The following is a 21320-nucleotide window of genomic DNA, read 5'->3' as shown; positions in this document are numbered from 1 at the left end:
TTTATTCGAGAGGAGATGAAAAAAGATCGGGCGTGTGTGCGCGTATGGGGCCACGCCGTGTATATACGAGATCGTAAATTCGGTTTGTAAGGCATTCCGGCGTTTATCTCATGACCCGTGATTCAGACCTGACATTCGATACGTCTCGCGAAAACTGTCGTGCGTTAATTATAGAACCGGTGCGTGTGTTAGGTATGTGTTCCTCCAGACGCCGTACTACCGGGAGAGCCGGGGAGCGGCTTATAGGTAGAGCCCGATATAATTAGGCGAGGCGATTCCGCTCGCCGCGTTTATTCCGCGAACAATTTCCTCAAGGTCCCATACCGTGTTCCACGGTTCGCCGTTAAACCTAAATTAGTGGACATTGAATCGCACTCCGGTGTATAATAAACGCCCGATACGTATAACGTAAAAAGACGGCAAATCGCCCGACCGGATCGCGGAGAATCGGCGAGGTGCTCGTAGAAACATCGTAGAACGTGCTGGCCGATCGTTATTACGCGCAGTTACTCAGTTTATACTAATAGATTGGCTCCTTCGGCCGCTTGGTAATTAGTGTCAGTCAACATTCGAGCGTATAAAGCCGTTTTATCTTTCGATGAGTCATATTAACGTTGCCATTCGAATAAAAAGATCCGCGATCGATAATAAAATTTTAACTAGTGGTTAAATAACATAACTGACGATCTCTTTCGAGAGAAAAGCTGAGGGGCACTAACGGAAAATGAGACTCGAATGAATCGACACGTTTCTACCTGCTTATGCAAGTTGAAGGAGACCCGCGTGGTTTTCACTGAATTGTCTATTCTAATTGTATATAAGTTTCGAAATGTAAATTTTCGAAACTTTCTGTTCAGATTATTTAAATTAATAAACTCTACGAAGATACTATATTTTGTCAAAATTTGTTAAAACGTTAAATGCTTTTTATTAATACATTATCCCTATCAGAGATTCAGTTGTTTGCAACGGATTTTGACTTAAAAATCATACACGATTAATTGGTTTTTGTTTCAGTGCTTCCCGAAGGAATACGAAATACGAAAGAATTCAATGGCACGTCGTCGATCGACATGTTGCCGTCCGCTAAGGGCAATCTGGAGTACGTCAAGCCTTTAAAAATTAGTCAAAATCAGTATGAAGATCCACGTAAGTGTCTGAAGTACATAAATAGAATCTCCCTTAATATATGTGTTGGTGTATGTGTATGTGTATGTGTGTTTGAAATTGTATACAAAATCCGTATATATAAGTTCAAGCACTAGAATATATAATTATACAGAAGATATATTAGCAGATTTCTGTTTATACCCTCCCTCTATTTTTTGATTATCTCATTTCGTTTGTAATCTGCTCTATTTAACCAAATTTCTTCGTGTTTTCAGCCGAGCAGTTTTCCACGGCGAAGAGGCATCACAGTGGTCACTTTCGGCACGCAACGGCCGAAGTCTGGGACCCTCACCCGCAATACGAATTTACCGCCTTTGGAAGGCGATTTCGCTTGCGGCTGGCACATGACGCCAGTTTTGTATCTCCCGACATAAAGGTGAGAGGAACCGATCGAGTGACATTCCTCTCCGTTGCTAAATCATCTTACATGATTGCCTAAAACGTTATAAAATTATAACTGTCTTTATAATCGCGATGTCTTTGTACAAAAACCGGAGAGAGAGAGAGGGGTTGAAGCGAAACGAGCTGGGAGCCGCTACTCTGGTGGGCCGTTTCGCTATTTAATTGACAGCCTTAATTAGCCTTTTCACGATGACGTTGATGCAGGTGACACACATGAGCGAGAACACAACGAGGAGGGAACACGCCGGTCATCACTTGGGCTGCTTCTACAGCGGGTCAGTCGACGGCGATCCAAGTTCAGCGGTCAGTGTCAGCCTTTGTCACGGAATGGTGAGTCAGAGATCAAGCTTCAGAAAACCGTCGTCCCGGCCGCGATTCTTTATACGCGTCGCGCGCGCGCGCGCGCGCGCGCAGACCAGTTAATTCCACCCGATTATGAAGATGATAAATCTACCCGGAGCTTGTGTTCCGTCGTAGCGTGAGCTCGATTAGCATAAAGTCGCGTTGGGACGCTAAATATATTTTCCATCGCTCGGTGAATGTACATCGGGCTATCGTTGTGACTGTTATTTTAATTATCGACATCGTTGTCGTTGTTATAAAAATACACGCAGGCACAAGTTGATTTTTGGCGAATGCCGGAAGTGCCGAGGAGGAACGCCACTCGAATCGTACACGTGCATTAATCGTAAATGCTATATACTGCACTCGATTGCGCACACCGATTCACCGCACTTTGTAAATATTTACGATCCGCGCCGTGTGTTACGATTGCACACTTGCAACACGAAGCTGAAAGATAGCGATGTTAAAAGGGAGTATTATCCGTCTTCGCGACCTTTTATCCGAGTGCGTTAACATTAAATTGTTTTACGTCGTCGTAAAACGACAAAGACATTACTATCGTTTGACGTAAAATTAAGTTGACGTTTTTCATATAAGATATTTTTAGTCTTGTCGGAAAAAAATCGTTCTCTATAAATGTCCCTGATTTTCTCTTTTCCCATAAATTTGAAATTGATCATTGTAGCTTCGACACTTTCCCCAAACTTCGGAATTCTTTTCATAGCGTTGGAACGTTACGATTATCACGAGGCACAGAGTTCATCGACCCTTTTTTCTGGAGTTCGGTATCTCTCTTCAAAGCTACTTCGCTGTAAAATGTTTCGTTAGCCGATCGGTGATATACCAAAGGGATCGACGGTAATTTATAATAATAAATAATATATCGTCGAGTTTACTCACTTTTCTCCTAATTTATGGGCGTAATAAATATGCACACGTGGCACCGGGAGAGAAACTAGAAGTCCTCGCGTTAAAACCTGTAGCTATACTTGCTTCCACTTTCCAAAGGACAGGTATAAGTATAAAGCCGCGTTGAGCTTCCGGGAGAGATCGCGAATTTTTAATATATACTCAAACAAACGGGACATTGCACAATGCGAAATTTTACGTAATGGAGTACTTATTATTGCGTATAATAATATGATGCAACAAGCAATGATACGACAAGTTGCGTCAATCTACAAATTAGAAGTAGTTCAGTGATAAATTGTAATTTATTTTTCAGTAACAAATGACGGGGAAAAAAAAGAGATGGAAAGCGAGACACGTTCTACAGTACATATACGCGAGGATGTCTGAAAATAGTTGCACGCAAAAAATAGGTTCAAGGCCCGCATAGACCTGCAGGCATTAGCCGCGTGTATCGCGCGGGATGGTATACATTTTATGTGATTTGTTGGATTACACGTGCCGCGCGCACACTCGCGTTCGATGGAATCGCATAGCTGCGTCTCTACCCGAAAGCCGATTCCGAAAGCAAAAAAAAAAAGATACAACGACTCGATCGTATATCAAACACCTCGGGAATCGTCCGAGTCGCGCGACTCCGTGAGCCATTCAGCGGGAATGCGCGGTTGGTCATCCGCCGCGCGCAACACCTACTGCGGCGTTCCATGGGAACCGTGGACCGCGATACGATTGGATTTTATATCAAGAGGTGTTAGAGACCGGAGGAGAATTATTTGCGACGCTCCGCGAGCGAATTTATTGCGCGAGACGGCTCGTACATCACGACCGGACACGATGGTGGTGGACGTCGCGTTTGTCGCAATGTCCCTTCGCGATTGCGAAGGAGCTGTGCTTTTGCGAAATATCGAGGAAATGACAGGCATCTTTACGCGCGCGGAAATTCTAGTTGTCGACGTTGTCGTCCTCCAATCGATTCTTCGAAACGAGCATTCCGTCGAATAAATTAATCTTCGACATCGTGTCCGGGACTGTCTAGAGACTGTCTGAAATTTCTTCTCCAATAAGTCACAGTCGCCATTGTGACTTGTTGGATGAAGAGGCCTTTGATTTTTTTTTCCCCCCATTGTTTCTTACGTCAAGTCCGTTCTGAAACAGTTTAGAGTTTTCGTCAAAGATCGTTTCTTCCGATTATCTTATGCAAGCCTGAATAAGAAATTCATTAGGATCCATCAGAGATTCATCAAGATGCATAAAGATCCTCTGTCAAGTTTTTTTCAGGACGATATGCGGTATACATATAAGATTGATCACCATGATCGTGATGTTTCGTTCTCGAATAGGCGGGAGAAGCTATTTCGATGAAAAGGGGATCAAAACAGTTTTTTATAAGAAGAATTGTTAGTAACGTAAATAGATTTGCGAACGTTAGCGAACTGCGTTCTTGTTGACTCCCTTCGAGGTTCTTGTTAGCTCTTCTCCGCTACTAAGATCTTTGTCACGATCCTTTTCGAAACTTCGATTTTCTTCCTGGGAAAAAGGGCTCCGGGAGCGAAATAGAAAAACTTGCTCGCTTGTTTAACGTTCCTCGTAGCGATTTGGATCACGCTTTAATTTAGCCATGGCAAGGTTGGACCGATCAATCGGCCGTCTGTTTCAGACGTATTAGAAATAGGAAGAAGTAAGCACCCGGTTGAGCCGAGCCTTGACGTGATGTCTTTACTCTCGATAGCGAGCCGAGCCACTCGACCTAATTATTCGACCCTGCTCGCGAGACGAGCGAATCTCGGTCGTTATCTCGAACGTTCGAGCTCTCCTCGTCATTTTCCGATATCCGCTAATCCTTTTTACCGCCTTCGATTTCCCGGCGCCTGGATTGAAAATTATAAGCTTGTTGCCTTTCCTTTTTAAGCTGATCTAATTAGACGTATCCCATAATTCAAGACCTTAATTACGCGTCGTCCCATAATTTCAGACCTTAGTCACGCCGTCTCGACATCTTTGAACAAAAAAAAATCGTTTCCAATTGGAGCAAAGAGAATCCGCAACGCGAAAAATATCCGGCAGTTTCGACGGATGTCTTACGTTAACGGTATAAGTGCACGTAATGTATCGATTTAATACGCCTTTCGACACGTATGATATATGCGGCCGTCAAGAGCAGACCGCGCGCGCGTGGCGAGAAATCCAAGATAATTTCTCGCGGTTCAGTAATCGTCGCGTATCATTTTATTTGTTTAAATCTCAGTCACGAATCATCGTAATAACAGATTACGCTATTAGGAGAAGCTCGAGCTCTCTATTACGAACCGTACGGGATTCTGCTGACGAGGCGATCGAGTGATAACGAATGGAACGATGTTAACATTCTTGTATCTTATCCTAATGAATATGGGAAAAGCTTGCGGATGAATACTTAATGTAAAATCATACTCGATCTATATGTAAGATCGAGAATTAATTTCCTGCCTCCTTTTGCGCTGGCGACACACAAGTTTTAACAAATGGCCTTTTATATCAGTCTAATATAATTATATATATATACGTCAAAGTTTGTTCTTTCCGATTACTTTTAATTAGAATCCGTATATCTTTCTATGATTTCAAAATTTAACGATAGATTCGTGTCTTATAACAATTTATAAAAATAATTTTGTTTAGATATTAAAAAAAAATGCTTTTACTTTACAGATGCGAATGATAAGAGAACGATTGTTGCGTCCGGCGTAATCTCTCCTCAATTATTTGGCATATTAAAAGGCTCCCCGATCTTCTTGAGTTTTACATTTCATAAAAAACTTGTACATGATATCATTTTACGTGCTCCGTGAACAATCTTTTAAATTGCTAAAATGTTCGCAGCGTTCGAAGCACTCAATTTGCTAAGAAACTCGATATTGTTTTTTCGGCACGGAGCAGCATCATAAGAAAGCAAATCCGCAAGTTCTACTCGAGCCGGTACGACCAGTTTTGGATCGACCCGACGACCTTGACAGAAATGTGTAATATAATAGGCGGAATTAATTGGAGATATTTTGTCTGTGATGACATTTTGTGCGGCCGCCTTAACGAGGATCATCTCGTCATGAAAGACAGGCTACAGAAACGCCGAATTTGATTTGTGTCCCGACCGTACAACAGCGAAGCGTTGCGCAAGCTATACGTAATATTAATTTATTCGCTTAATTTGTTTGTGAACGACAATTTTTACTCATCTAAGAAGTTTCCTCTTAACTTTCTGTTTCTGTTTCGGTTAAGATAAAAGGCATTAAGATAAGACACGAACGTTTTTCAGATATCAAAAGTGAATGTAAAGTTAAAAGTTTAAAGAACCCGTGATACGCGCGTTGAACAATCATATTTTCTAGTAAGAAATAATTCGAATATTTACATGCTTATATTATTATTATTACTATTATCATTAGCGATGTTTTTAATAATTTTATAAAACTTTACATAATTATAATATCGTGGTCAAATTACTAAAAAAATAATTATTTAAATTAGATAAAATATTAAGATCGTTCTTTATTTTGCATTAAAAAAGATTCTCCGAATTAAAAAAAAAAATCTCTCAAAGGGTCTTAAAGAGTCTGAAATTTACGTTTAATATTAAAATATTCAGACGCGTTCTTGTATCAAATTACTGCAGTCTATTATTGTCTCTGTTCGTACAGGCCGCGCAAGGCGCGTTACAGCCCAGGCACCTTTTATTATGATGTATTATACCCCGTGTATTAAGCGGAACCTAAATAAAGATAACTCTGGCCTGGCCTGGTACCCTAACCGCCTTTATAATTTAAGCCGGCCGGCTCTGCACGGCGAAACGTTATGCACACGTGGTGTCTCGCATATTTTTTCTTCTCGGTAATACGGCTCGGAGCACATCTTTCTCGGTATTATTGGCCGATAGCGCTGTTTTTTAACTCTGTCGTCGCGACACGGTTTTTGATGTTTTAGCATAAACATGGAACTGCGGGCATGGAAGCGACGTCGAGTCAAAACAATCGGCAATGTGCAAACATAATGCACGCGTTCTGAGACGAAAGCGCGGCTGTATAGGCGCGAAGGATACATAGGATACGGTCAGCATTTTTATGGTTCGCAGTATACGGAGTAGGCATATGCTTGCTCACGATCTGACATCGCTTCTTCTCGCTGGAATATTCGTGAGGAAACACTTGAAAATTGCTAGTTAATTTATTCCATTCTTTTGAGGCTTCCGCGTTTTCTCTGTAACAACCTTATTGAACTACGAACTCAGAAGTGAGAGAAAGTCACGTTAAATTCCTCCTTCTTACCTTTTTCTAATCTCTTCCAGATTATGTTTTCGTCAATCGTCGAAGAGAATGAAGACATTTAAGGCGATTACGGCAAAGGAATCTTATGTAAACACCCGTCTCGACTGTCTGGATAAATGCGACGGTATTTTTGGAGTTTCGCATTATTAATTAACGAGCGGCATTTTCGCTGAATGACGTGAGGGGCACGTTGAATCGGCTCTGCTTGTCGAAAGGTCGATGAATTGCTTCAGCGGATAATCGCGAGGTCGTTACCATCCTGTATAGTTGTGTGTTGGCCGATCGAAAAGGCAAAAAGGGAGATGGGTGAGAGAAAGGGTAAGATAAAGACGGAGCGAGAGATGGAGGAAAAAGAGACAGGGAGAAAAACGGCGTTCCTGCCAAGAGAGTTCTCGGTAATCCTCAAGTCAGTCTTTGTGCCGCGGAATAGAGAAGGCGCATGTCTGCAAGAATGCAAATCGCAAACACAAGTGAATCGAGCTGCGTTGCTTACGGCCGATGATTGTAGCTAGCGTCACGTAAAGTTTCATTCACGTTATCTATACGCTGCGACAAGCGAGCAATCTCATTGGGAAACGCTTCTCTTTCTCGTTCCAACAGATAAACCTTGAATTTGCGCGAAAAAGTTTTATGTTATTGTAACCTTCCGATTTTCTTCACCCACATCAGAATTTGATGCAATAAAATATAAGTTTTTATTCCGTCGCTTCCCAGTATTATCAAAAAATGCGCTCCGGGAGCTCGAGAAATTTAGCGCTATTTATATGATAATTGCTAAGTTGATGCCCTATCCTCAATTTCATCAGATAAACCTTGAATTTGCGCGAAAAAGTTTTATGTTATTGTAACTTTCCGATTTTCTTCACCCACATCAGAATTTGATGCAATAAAATATAAGTTTTTATTCCGTTGGTTCCCGGTATTATCAAAAAATTCGCCCCGGAGCTCGAGAAATTTAGCGCTATTTATATGATAATTGCTAAGTCGCCCTATCCTCAATTTTATTGCATGCTCGACAGTTTCGGCAGGAAGTCACGTTATATAACATCAAGTAATTCGTATGCTGAAGAACGTCCTTGCTCTTGTATGCTCTCGGGTCTAGCCGTTGGAATGCGTAACCATTTTTCAACCAAATTAGTTGCCCGAGATCTTTCATAATGTAACTATAACAAAGTTCACGCGCTATAAGTCACAAGTATTTGAAATAGGTGGAGGCCTGCGCGCTCCCGTCGCGGCGCACGTGCGCGAGTGCCGAGAGTCTGTATTTCCGAAAAAATAAATAGATCAGAGAGTTCATCTCCGTTAGAATGTTTAATCAAGCAAGTTAACGTATCGTAGTTGGCGGATAGGATAACAACGGGTGGCGCTCCGTTTGTAAATAACGCTCTTCTAATAGCGTCTGTATAAGTCGCCGCTACTTAAAATAAACGTGAACCGAAATCTTCTCTTATTTCACGTAAACGTGCAATGTGTAATAAACTGATTATATAAAACGTCGCATTTATAAATAATTTCAGCGTAATTCCGTCTAGTCGTTAAGAAATGGTTTATCTCGAGCGAGAGATTCTTGACGCGATTACCTTTCCTATTCGAAAAGTATTAATTTTCTCCAGAAACGGAAAACTTTGAAAAAATTTTCTTCTATAAGTGGATTTTTTATCCAGATGCGCTGATTTTACCAATTAGGTATCGTACTCGTATGTTACTTCATAAATTCTATTGTGATTTTCAGACTGGTCACATGAAGACGTCGATGGGCAGCTATTTCATTAAACCTACCGAACATTGGCGCGAGGACGACAAGGACTCTCTTGGATCTTCGTTACAACATGCGCTCTACCGCGTGCCCACGGCTGCGATTAATTTGAACGATGACTCCAACTTTGATACTCCCGAAAATGGAGTTAGAAGTCGCAATTGCGGTGTGATCGGTAAATAAGAAGAGTTTCACTTATCTCGATTTTATTTACGATACGTTATCCGTTGTGGTATGTGGAGTAGCTCGTTAGTGACACAGTCGAGAAAAGCGGGTCATTCTGACGCGGAGAAGCGAGTCGAAAGAATGTGCAGAAGAAAATATACTCAAATCGACGAATTTGTTTCAACGGTGTCTATATCGCGATACACCGATAATCAATTCTCAGCGTTTTATCGAACAAAATAGGTCTGATATTTTATCTTGATATTTTATTTGATTGAAAAACAAGTTTATTTTTGTCGCTTTTCAATAGAATGAGAATTATTCGTCGTTACTATTCATTTATAATATGATTATATCTGAAATTTGACACGCATTGATAATAAAATTACATTAATATATTCATATATTCATATATTCGTAAACATATCGTTAAGAAGAATTGACATAAAATATCCATAGCGCATTAATACCGGTCGCAATAGTATATTAATACTGGTTCCATCATTGGTCGAGGGTAACGAGGGTAAGTCAAGAAGCATTTATTTATTCTACCGCGCCGGACCAGAATCTCATGATGTCCACGGTTATTCCGATATATGAAACGCATGTTCACGTGCTTCACGAGGCTTCGAAGAAAAAGCGTCGCGTCTTTTTTCACTCAACGCATACTCGCACGACCACCTGTACCAAAACAGGTTCAGGCATTTACGTCTTCCCTCGGGCGGATTCTGATGTACCATCGAGACAGCTTGGCGACGCGCGTACTCTCTGCCCACAAAACAACGTCGTTGATACTACACCGTCGAAATTTTCTCGTCTCTTTCCACATCTATCGCCTATTGGGATAGACCGCGGTCTCGCTTTAAATAACGCCGACCTCGGATCTATAATGTCTGCGACTATACGATACCCATCGTTCACTTCGGCGAACGACATCCTTGCCGATTCTCCTATTAAATACCGAACTAATTGATTTGATTATAATTGGCATGCTCACAGATTACGACTCGGACGACATCCCTTCCCCATTAACGGACGATAGTTCCGCTCGTAAAGTTTACGTCGGGGAGCGTTCGCGGGAGCGTAGATCATTGACGCGGAAAACCGCATCGTTGGAGCGGTTTCCTAGAGAGAAGGAAGAGGAATACGAGCGATTCACAGAGCTGACCGAGCATCGCCAGGATTTTTTTCAAAGATTGGATTACGACGACAGGTATAGGCACATATGCAAATTTATCTTAGATCTTGTAGATCTTAAAAGAGAATATTATTTATTCTCAAGTTTATATCTTCAATTATTTATTTCCAACTGCGGCCCTTAATCCGTTAAACTTACCGAGTGATTCTTGAATTAGATAATTACTGCGTTAGTGAGTGAGATGTTCCAGAATGGAGGCCAAATGAGTGCATAGTGTTATTTCTTGTAATTCTTGGAGAGACACTAATATTTTGCGGATTGTAAGCCATTGAGAAAGCTTTAAACGTATAAATTACAGCACGTTATTTGTTGTGCAATTTAAAGCGGATTTTAATTTATAATAATAGAATTCTGCCGCAACCTTTTTGCAGAAGAGTTGACTCCAATCTTTACGAGGAACAACGCTACGCTTCCTGCATATTCTGGGACGTTCTGTAACGAATCTGTAGCGTACGTCTTACGAATTCCAGGTATTACAGTGTGGCTCGTGAACATGGCTATCAAAACGAAGAATACGCACAGGACTCGGAGATGGACGCGGATCCCTTCGTGACGTGGAGACCGCGGCGTGCCTTACCGCGTGAATATTTCATCGAGATCATGGTGGTAGCTGATGCGAAAATGGTGGAATATCATGGCACTGGCTTGGTCAGCTACATTCTTGTCCTGATGAGCACGGTGGGTACATATTCTCTCCAAACGTAATTTGAAAATATTCAACTGTGCATCCTAGGTTTCTGTATTAATGTCACGACAGCGTCAGACGCGTTCCCTTACATTTCCCTACAAAAAATTATGCACGGCACGTTTAATGCATTCGTTTACATATATATATGGATGTCCCACAACGCGCTGTCTTAACTTTAATGATGATCTTTGATAAATTTGGAATTTATTTTTTTATTATATTGCAAAAACATCGAGGTATCTGTAGCTTTTTGAGTAATTAACTTAAAATAGCAAGTTTCTATTGATCTGAACTTAAAAAAAAGGGGATGATAAAAGAAATATTCTTTAATTAATTTTAAATAAATTTTAGTAATATTTTAAAGCTTTTTCTTGTAAAAGAATACAATATAAAAAATTAGGAGGGTGCATAAATGATAAATAAATCGTCTCTAAATTGATTAAAAAGTTGCGAAAAGTCTTAAAAGAGCAATTCGTATTGTCATGATAACAACACACAAACGTGGTCATTTTTAAATCCATTGATAAGGATCTAGTAAAACGGTACTATTCATTCTGAAAATAAAGATGAATTGGACGTTCTTCAAAGTAAATTCTTAATAAAAAAACGTAGTGGAAAAAAAGAGGAAGAGGAAGGAGATGGGAGACGTCGATTCATAATTCGACAATTAGCTTCGTCACGGCGGTCATTACCGAGTGCGCTACGCCAGTTATGTATCCCACGCGAAGGCCACACCTCACCGGAGGGCAACATCCTGCGAGGAGTTCGCTTTCACGAACCCACGCCTGTCGTCCGTTCGATGATTCAATCGTGTTTCTCAACAACAATCGATCGACTTTAGATTCATGAATTCTTTATGAATGAAAGAGAGCGCGGACAAAAGATTGAAATAGATTCTTTGTGTACACGGTGTCCCAGAATAGATCTCGTTTAACATATACATGTATAGAGCCCTTAATCGAGTAAGAAACTTTAGTCTTATTAGAATAAGACTAAAAAAGTAATTAATGACTAATTTGTTGCAACCGAATTACCGGACATATTCCCATCTGCTCCCCTGGAAAGATAGGTTTCACGAATCTACAAGGACCAGTCTATCGGCAATCCGGTGAGCATTGCAGTAATGAAGATCGTCAAGACCGAGGAAGTATTTGGTGTCAAACATAGCGGTAGTGACGGAATCGCGGCGGCCGAAATGTTAAAGCGATTCTGCCAGTGGCAGAAGCACAATAATCCTGACGAACCCTCTCCGGAACACCACGATGCCGCGCTTCTATTAACCAGGTTTTTATCAGAAAAATCTATATTGTAAAAATGTACATTCTTATATGTATAATATGAAATTTATCGTAAAAATTGATAGTTTTATATAAACAATATATTTCTAGTTATAAAAACGGCAAATTAAAAATTTTATCGTCTAAAACAAACTGAATTTTTAGAATGGAATTAGATAACAAAACGGTATTTATTTAAAATATATTCATAACTTTATCATCTCATTAATTAAAAAATTTGAGAATAAGTTGAAGCGTAATTAACAAGATGTTTAATGACGAATATAAAATAATTGCAAATGATGATCTTCACGGAATGTTTTAACTCGATTTAACTCGGATTTGCCAAAATAATCGTTTTGAAAATGAAAGTCCAAGGCTTAAGGATATGCGATATGTACAAACTGAAAATAATTTTCAGAGAGAATCTATGTCACAACCCGCGCCAAAAGCGTTGTGACACTTTGGGCTTGGCCGAGCTGGGTAGAATGTGCTCGCCTGGATCTTCGTGCGCTATCGTGCAGGATAATGGATTAGCCGCGGCGTTTACCATCGCGCATGAGATTGGTCACGTGTAAGCATATTATCGGTCATAAAGCATGCGACCTGTATACGATGCGTTCTTTAAAACTTATATATTACATTATTTATGTAATGAGGTAATCTAAATTCTTCCTGTGAAAGATACGTCGTGTCTTCTTTATGAAATCGTTGCTGGGCTACTTGCCACGTGTCTGTAGAGACTTGAATCTCGTGATTTCTCAATCTTGTTCTTTTCTTTTTTTACACCACATCTCGTATGCATTGTTACTATTATTATTCTTTAAACATTCATGGCACTCAGAGGAAATACCCGAAATGTATTACAGACTTAACATGCCGCACGACGACGACGCCAAGTGCACGGGTTTCAGGAACCGTTCGGGTGTGCACAACGTGATGTCCCGCATGCTGGACGATAATACTTTTCCCTGGGAGTGGTCCAAGTGTTCCCGACACTATGTCACCGAATTTCTCGAGTGAGTCAGTCATTAATTGGCGAATGACTCGGTTATAAACGATGTGCTGGGGAGCATTCTGCATGGAAAGAGATCGTTACTAATTGACTCATGACCTCTGTTTAAGACAGTACGTAATGCGATGTCAGGTTTTTGTCTGTGTTGACCGCGTTGATTTGTCTTTCTGTTCATAGCGATATAGCTCGTGGCATCTTTAATGATCATTAATGATCATTAGCCAATGTTCCATTTTTTTTCCAAAAGATTTATTAAGTTAGTTTTTAAAAAATAAGTTTTTCTCTTCTTTTAGCATTTAACTTTCAAATATATTAAAAATTTGCCAAATAAATAATCGTATTTAATTTTAAAGTTTTTCTTTAAAAGTTTATGTTCTTTAAAAAATTATCAAAATAAAGTCTATATACATTTAGCGAGAGACACTTAGTATGTCTCAAATTAATACGCTTAAATGATCTTAATCGAGTTAAATAGCTTTGTTTTTGCTAACTTCTTCCCATGAGAATAATTTAATTATGTCGAGTATTCTTAATTAGACAATTAATTAATTGCTTAAAGATCATTTTTAGGCTTCAGTTTTGCGCGCTCTAAAATTGCATTTTGAATCAAGATTCAAGCACGAGTAGAAAAGCCGAGAATAAACCGTTTGCGTCAAACGCGCCGATTTCCAGGAAACAGATGTCGGCCAGACAAATTCATTTCGATCGAGAAAGGCAATGTCGAGTTTTTCGTGACATCGAAGAGAGTCGAGGAACGAGTCATCGTCGTCGCTCAGAAATCCGGTTTAATGAGATTCTAAGCGACTGTTACACACTCGTAATACATTTTAAACGTTGTCACAAGAAATATAATTCTCAAAGACTATTTAGGTGAACGAGCATCTAAGCTCTCTCTCGATTCACGGAATCGGGAATCTGTGTTAATTTGTAATGATTTTTGTTCCAGAGCCGGATATGCCAACTGTTTGCTTGACGAACCCAGCAAAATGATGGAGAGACAAAACGGTCGGTTGCCCGGCGAAGACTATTCAGAGAACAAACAGTGTGAGCTCGTCTTCGGGCAAGGATCCAGAATCTGTCCCCACATGGTGAGTGATGGTAAGTCGAAAACGTTCTCTTTACGCGTTTGATTAAGGCATATTTGCGGTCGTATTACGGACAAAATTTTTCTACTCTTTCACTTACTTTAATTTCATTCAGCTTGTGTCTTTGGATATTTTACGGATTCGCGATGTCTTTGCGAAATGAGGAATATTCATTAACAATCGGAGATATTTTCTATTAGAAATACAAGCTCATTTCTGACTTCTCTAGTCCGTAGCGCTATTACGACGAAATTCGCTTAAGAATTGAAGTAAATTGGGGGCTTGGTCGGTTACCGGCCAGGCAGTGTGTAGGAGACTGTGGTGCACCGCACCACTGTGGGATCATCATCAGCAGTGTCACACTCAGCACATGCCTTGGGCCGACGGCACACCATGCGGTATCGATAAATGGTGTCATCGCGGCGAGTGCGTCTCGCGCAGAAACCTCGAGCCGGTGCACGGCCAGTGGGGTGAATGGGGAAGATACGGCGAGTGTTCGCGGACCTGCGGCGGCGGCGTCAAGAGGAAGTATCGCGAATGCGATAATCCGGCGCCGAAGAACGGCGGCAATTACTGTATCGGCGAGCGTGTTAAATATCGCAGCTGCGGTACCAGAGAATGCCCGCCGGGTAGCCCAGATTTCAGGTACGTGCTTTAATGCCTTGTACGAAGAAGACGTGTTGCACAAGTCCGCAAAAATAAAGATCTATTGATTAATTATCGACAAGTTGACCGATAAACGACGCGATATGGACGTGATTGCCTTGATTAGTCACGCAATAATCTGTTCTTATATACTAACATTCATTCCTTTTCTTTCTTTTCTTTACAGAGAACAACAATGCTCGAAATTCGACAATAACAATTTCAACATTCAGAATCTTGCCAGAGATGTTAAGTGGCATGCAAAGTATACTAGAAGTAAGCAATGATTTATTTATACACCATTTCTTAATTTATCGTTTTAATCTATGCGATTGATTTAATCTGATCTCCAATTTCCATGGAAGTTATGCGAAGATACGATCTTTTAAATATTTTTTTTTATAGTACTGCCACAAGATCGTTGCAAACTGTACTGCCAAGTGGAGAGCAATCAGTATTACATGTTACGCGACAAGGTAATCGATGGGACACCCTGCGGCCCTGACACTTTCCATATATGCGTTAACGGCCAATGCAAGCCCGCTGGATGCGATCACGTCTTGAATTCGACGGCCGAACTCGACACCTGCGGAGTTTGCAGAGGCGACAACGCCACTTGTCAGAGGATTGCGGGCGCTTACAATTCCAGTGTATACGGTTACACCAGGGTAGCTAAAATCCCTGCCGGCAGCAGTTACATTGATATTAAACAACATGGATGGCTGGGCTCTCACAACGATAGTAATTATCTCGGTAAGATTTTCCTGTATTGTTTCCGACAGATTTTTTAATTAACGGAACCGTTACATCTAAATAAGAATAATATTTTCATATAAAAATAGTATTGTCATGTTATTATTATAAAGAAAATTATACATGAAGATTTATTGTGAACCAAATATAATGTATGTTAGCTGTTTTAGTTTTTCTGTGAAAGTCTTTCCATTTTATTAATTTCTGAAAAAATTTCAACGTATATTATTATACAGCGCTGAGGATTGGAGAAGACGGCGAATACATCTTAAACGGGAACTTTATGGTAATGCATCGCAAGGTGATCGTACACGCTGGCGTTACTATTGAATACAGCGGACCGGAATCAGTTGTGGAACGACTGAACAGTTCCCGACCTATCGCCATCGATTTAATTTTGGAGGCAGGTTCACCGTTTACATTTTACATTTTACATTACGTCACTTAGCTAAAAGTAGTTTCTCCGACGATGTAACTCTGCTCAACCAAGAATACGGAATTCCAGGTATTATCCGTAGGGAACGTTTATCCACCGCAAATCACCTACGAGTACACAGTACCGAAAGGAATCCTAAACAGTTACACGTGGTTGCTCAGCGATTGGTCGGCCTGCAATCGAATGTGTCAGGGTATGAAATATCGCAAGGCCGAATGTAGAAGCACCGAGCACAAGGAAGCGGTGCCCGACGCTTATTGCAAAAACGAGGAAAAACCGCAGGAGGAAAGTCAGAAATGTAACGCGCATTGCACACTACAGTAAGTAAGGAAGGCGTGTGAAGTCGCAAGATAAATAGTATATTACTCAGAAAAATTAAAAATTTATGAGATACAAACACCGTGTACCGTGACCAAAGTGTTTAAATGGTTTTTTTTTTTACTTATGATGACTTCAGTTGCTGAATCTATTTAAATCGCTTTCAGATGGCAGATGACTTCCATGTCTGAATGCTCGAATCACTGTGGCCCGGGCGTGCGAACTGTCACCTCGCGATGCGTTCAAATCTTGCTGGACTCGTCGCATCCTCCGCGGCCGATACCGGCGCACGCCTGCTTGCATATCGAGAAACCGAGCGAGCATCAGTCGTGCGTTGGCCCTTGCGACGACGCTCATTGGAGTTACAGCGAATGGAATGCCTGCAGTGTCTCGTGCGGCGGCGGTGTGCAATTGAGGAGCGCGATATGCGTTGATTCAAACGAGAGGCAGGTACGAGACGAGAACTGCGTCAGACAGGAGAAGCATCTCAAGAGGACGTGCAATCAAGAGGCTTGTCCGAAATGGGACCTAGGAGAGTGGAGTTCGGTAAGATACGCGCTAAAGACATGTAAGGCGTGGTATATTAAAATTAAATGTTAATTCTATATTAATTATAGAGAAATATATTTTAATATGTATATATAGAGAACGAGAAAATAGATTTGCACTTTAAACATTTTTCTCTTAAGATCAGTATCTTCTAATAATGAAATATTGATCTGTCCAATCACGCTTTAAACATTTCACGCAGTTCAATAATGTTCATAAATGATTTGAATTAACGAGTGTCATGAAATGTTGTAGTGTTCCGTGACCTGCGGCGTAGGAAAACGGCATAGAGCCTCCTGGTGCCAGGTCGAGAATCGCGTGGTATCGCGCACCTTCTGCAGCGGTACACCGATCGTAACGACGGAGGCCTGCGATGCCGGTCCTTGTCATCAGTGGCATGCCGGCGACTGGAGTCCGGTACAGTACATTGGACAATTTTACCCCGTGCATTTAATAAGCTACCGAGTTGAATCCAGTCTCTCGTTGTACAGTGTTCAGTAACGTGTGGCGAGGGAACGTCGCGAAGAAACGTCGTTTGCAAGAATGCAGATGGTGCGCCGAGTGACGGATGTTCCATCTCTGAGAAACCAGAGACTTCGGTTACCTGCACACTAAAACCATGTCTCACTGTCGTAAGTTTGCATTTTATTTCTTTATCTGTTTATTGAGGACAGCAATTCTTTGGGGCAATAATACAATCGAATTACAAAAGGCTCAAATATAATGCAACAAAATAGTGTTAGTAGCATAATTATCGCGAGATAGAAAGACTAGAAAGTGTATAAATTTGTGTGAAAAAAAGATTGGAGAAAGAAATCAACATCATTACTCTTAAAGAAAGGCTCAACTATTACAAACAATAATAAGATCTACTTTAAATAATAATTTATTAGCAAAAACGGAAACACAGAATACTATGAAAAAGTTTGAACAATTTTCTTACCTTTTTCTTAGGTAAGCCTGCCGCCGATCACGTATTCAACGAATCCCCCACGTGAAGATTCGTTCCCACAAGAAAACGAAATCGACAGCAACGGTATTACGTTCCACTCGGGTTACAAATGGCACGTAGGATCTTACGGAGAGGTGGGCTTATTTACTGTATTCGATATTTCGTTCGACGATTCGTTCATTAAGACGTATAGCTTATTCGTATACTTTATAGTTTTCATAAGTTCTTAAGTTTGCAGTTTATAATTCGTACTATTTCATAATTCATGTACAGTGCTCGCGAAAATGCAATATCGGATACAAAAACAGGATAGCGAGATGTATATCCTCGGAAACTGGGATGGTTGCGCCTGACTATTATTGTGACTCTAATCAACAACCGATAGTTAGGATCGCGTGCAATCCTCACCCATGTCCGACTTGGAATACCGGCGACTGGAGCGAGGTATTGAAATATTTTATTTTGTTACACAAAATTAATATCATGAACGTTCTTATATAGAATTAAACGTGATATAAAATTATATTATACATTTTTTTATACAACAAATAGATGTTTCGCGAAAATAAAAATATACGTATAGTGATTCTCTGACTAATGATGCTTTCGATGATTTTATTGATTTAGTGCGACGCAGTGTGCGGTAATGGATTCCAGCATCGTCAAGTCCGCTGTCAAAGTCATCGCGGCGAAACTTTGCCAGACAAGGAATGTAGCGACGAGCAACCGAAACACGTGCGAAGGTGCCAAAAAGAATCTTGCAGAAGCAATCCTAAAAGCAGCAGGGAGAATAGTTTGGATTCTAACATCGTTCGTAGATGGAAAATGTCTAATTGGACTCCGGTAAGTAAACCGTGTTATCTAGTGAAATTATAATATTAAAATATGGTGTAATTCTTGTTAATGAGAGTGTCTTTTTCGATTTTTTAATCTCTGGATAATCAAGAAGTAAATCAATATGCGATGAACAAACGCTATAAATCTTTCTATAATTAAAAAACATCATAATAGCAACAAAGTTAAAGTTTTATCGGCATTTATCTTTATATGAAAAATAAATGAAAAAAAAAAATAAAGTGTATATAGGTGCTTTGAAAATATTGACGAACGGAATCATCGTTTTAGGAAAACCATTTTTAAGTGAGATGTCCTAAACAAAACTCTCTTAATTCATCTTATTTTAGTAAACTATAAGCGTAATAAAACAGTTAAAACAATTTGGCGGAATTCTATCGATGTCGTGAACATGCCGGTACCGGGCAACGGTGGTGTTGAGCGCTAAATTTTACCATCACGGATGACGATGGCCAGTTTGCACCGAATCGAAATATTTTGCAGTGCTCGAAATCATGCGGCACCGGAATTCAGACACGAAGGGTGGAATGTACGATGAGAAGAGGCAATCATGGGCCGGAAGTACCTGTTAAGGACGAGCAGTGCTTGAGAACAAAACCGCGCAAACCAAAATCACAGAGATTATGCCAACGTGTTGCCTGCGATTTTATCTGGCAGGAAGGCACCTGGTCGGAGGTATCCTTATACCTCAACCTTACGCCAGCATTGTCCTTGCTGATATGCCCAATTTTATAAACATTTCACAACCTTGAAAAAAAAAACGTGAAAATCAAGTTTTACATGCACCCGAATGTTGGTATATTTACAGCAAGGGAGAATAACAATTATTGCAACGATGGCATAAATGACTAATTCTAATTGATCGTACAGGGATAATGGGTTCCATACATATTATGGTGAACTATGGAAGATGCATGGTACCTTGATAACACACAGGATCATTATCAGATCCGTGCGAGATGTTCGATTTAATATTCTCTTTCAAACGATGGACTTTCCTCATGCATGTTATTAATCTTACATTACATTTATTAAGAAATATGTATACATAGAGTATTTTTCACTTAATGAGTGTAAAATTATGATATTTGATCACTAACGTGTTTATAACTTGCACTCCGCCTAGCAAATTTAGAGAATGTTATCGTGTTTGTAATATTCATGCATAATACTAATATCCTCAATAAAATATCCTGGGAAGGTAAAACACCGCATATTATACAGCCACCATACTGTACAGAATAATATCGTACAACCACTGGTTGTTTATGGTCTTAATAAAATGATAGTGACCTGGAATATATTATAGATATACATATATATTCTTGTTTCAGATTACGCATGAGCATGGATCCATTTTAAATTGATTGCATAATTTCGTATTATAATGAGAGAATGTATGTTATTGTTCCGGTTGAAGTAAACCATCAGCAAGTTGTCAACAGATTGGTGGAAGATTTAAGCAGAAATTGCATATTCAACTTGAATTGGATAGATTACATTCGTAATCGACGCATAAAAATGCAATTATTTTTAGCGAATAATATTAAAATATTATCGAGAGATAAAGAAAATGTTTGCAACTGCAATTAATAATTGTTCGTGATAATTTGCACATTCGATTTGTCGATACATTCTTTCATTATAACATTCATTACGACCTTCATTTCATTATTACTTTTATTAAGACACGACATTATCAATGTTGTAATGATCTCTGCGCGTTTGCGTTTTTCTTATTTTTTTGCCGCGATAAACATTTATTTAGTATAATGCAAGCCAAAGAGATTTATAAGTATGTTTATTTTCCTGTAAGTGTTCGGCGGAATGTGGTGAAGGAATGCAACGTCGCGCGGTCACTTGTCATCGAGTAAATCTGTACGGATGGATCGATCCAACGCCAACTGAAGGTTGCCCGATGGATCAAAGGCCGGTCAGCGAGCAGATTTGTAAGCTACGCGAGTGCAGCGATGAATATTATTGGACTGCTGGCCCTTGGAAAAAAGTGAGTGCATTCTTTGAAATACTATTCCGAAACCAACGTCGCTCTATCCTCTTTCCGTCTTCTCCATCTTTTCATTTCCAATTTTTTTCTTGTATTTTCCTCTACATTAATTTTTGCTCTTTGTTTCTACAGTGTAGTCAATCTTGCGGGCGCAAAGGGCGGCAGATCCGTAGGCTTTATTGCCACAATGCAGCCGGCAACACAGTAGCGCGGATTCACTGTCCAGCTGAATACAAGCCACAACGAAAGCGCAAGTGCAATCAAAGAAAATGCGGTCCAGTCACCTGTCTTGAAATCCAGAAACGACTCAAGGTTACCACGGATGGTGAATATCCGTTGTTAATCGGTGGTAGAAATATGACGATTTATTGTCACGGAATGTCGAGCGCCGAGCCGCGGGAATACCTGACTTTGCCAGCTGGCGACAGCGAGAACTTCGCGGAAATCTACGACAAAAGGTTGACGTTTTACTATTTTATTCTCAGTGTTTAGAGTATTA

The 21320-nt window shown here is 40.2% G+C and overlaps 1 protein-coding gene across 4 annotated transcripts in view; it reads left to right on the top strand.

Moving 5' to 3' along the window:
- The window catches only part of LOC139770800 (A disintegrin and metalloproteinase with thrombospondin motifs 9), a 37217-nt gene that overhangs the window by 11418 nt on the left and 4479 nt on the right, over positions 1 to 21320 (top strand). For 3 of the 4 annotated variants that reach the window (XM_071703007.1, XM_071703008.1, XM_071703009.1), the window contains exons 3-26: positions 1018 to 1149; positions 1386 to 1546; positions 1777 to 1902; positions 8857 to 9055; positions 10045 to 10258; positions 10714 to 10921; positions 12001 to 12215; positions 12630 to 12782; positions 13078 to 13227; positions 14170 to 14321; positions 14614 to 14953; positions 15141 to 15229; positions 15359 to 15706; positions 15943 to 16109; positions 16212 to 16462; positions 16628 to 17006; positions 17265 to 17426; positions 17501 to 17641; positions 17964 to 18095; positions 18235 to 18405; positions 18589 to 18804; positions 19300 to 19491; positions 20633 to 20821; positions 20954 to 21279. In XM_071703007.1, the coding sequence (XP_071559108.1) occupies positions 1018 to 1149; positions 1386 to 1546; positions 1777 to 1902; positions 8857 to 9055; positions 10045 to 10258; positions 10714 to 10921; positions 12001 to 12215; positions 12630 to 12782; positions 13078 to 13227; positions 14170 to 14321; positions 14614 to 14953; positions 15141 to 15229; positions 15359 to 15706; positions 15943 to 16109; positions 16212 to 16462; positions 16628 to 17006; positions 17265 to 17426; positions 17501 to 17641; positions 17964 to 18095; positions 18235 to 18405; positions 18589 to 18804; positions 19300 to 19491; positions 20633 to 20821; positions 20954 to 21279 (4813 nt within the window). The remainder of the gene's footprint in view (positions 1 to 1017; positions 1150 to 1385; positions 1547 to 1776; positions 1903 to 8856; positions 9056 to 10044; positions 10259 to 10713; positions 10922 to 12000; positions 12216 to 12629; positions 12783 to 13077; positions 13228 to 14169; positions 14322 to 14613; positions 14954 to 15140; positions 15230 to 15358; positions 15707 to 15942; positions 16110 to 16211; positions 16463 to 16627; positions 17007 to 17264; positions 17427 to 17500; positions 17642 to 17963; positions 18096 to 18234; positions 18406 to 18588; positions 18805 to 19299; positions 19492 to 20632; positions 20822 to 20953; positions 21280 to 21320) is intronic. The other variant, XM_071703010.1, reaches the window with a different exon arrangement.

This window comes from Temnothorax nylanderi, unplaced genomic scaffold (assembly GCF_030848795.1).
Source record: "Temnothorax nylanderi isolate EJ_2023f unplaced genomic scaffold, tnyl_v1.0 TNYL_tig0033_pilon, whole genome shotgun sequence".
Taxonomy (NCBI): Eukaryota; Metazoa; Arthropoda; class Insecta; order Hymenoptera; family Formicidae; genus Temnothorax; species Temnothorax nylanderi.
This window is presented reverse-complemented; position numbering and strand designations above follow the sequence as displayed.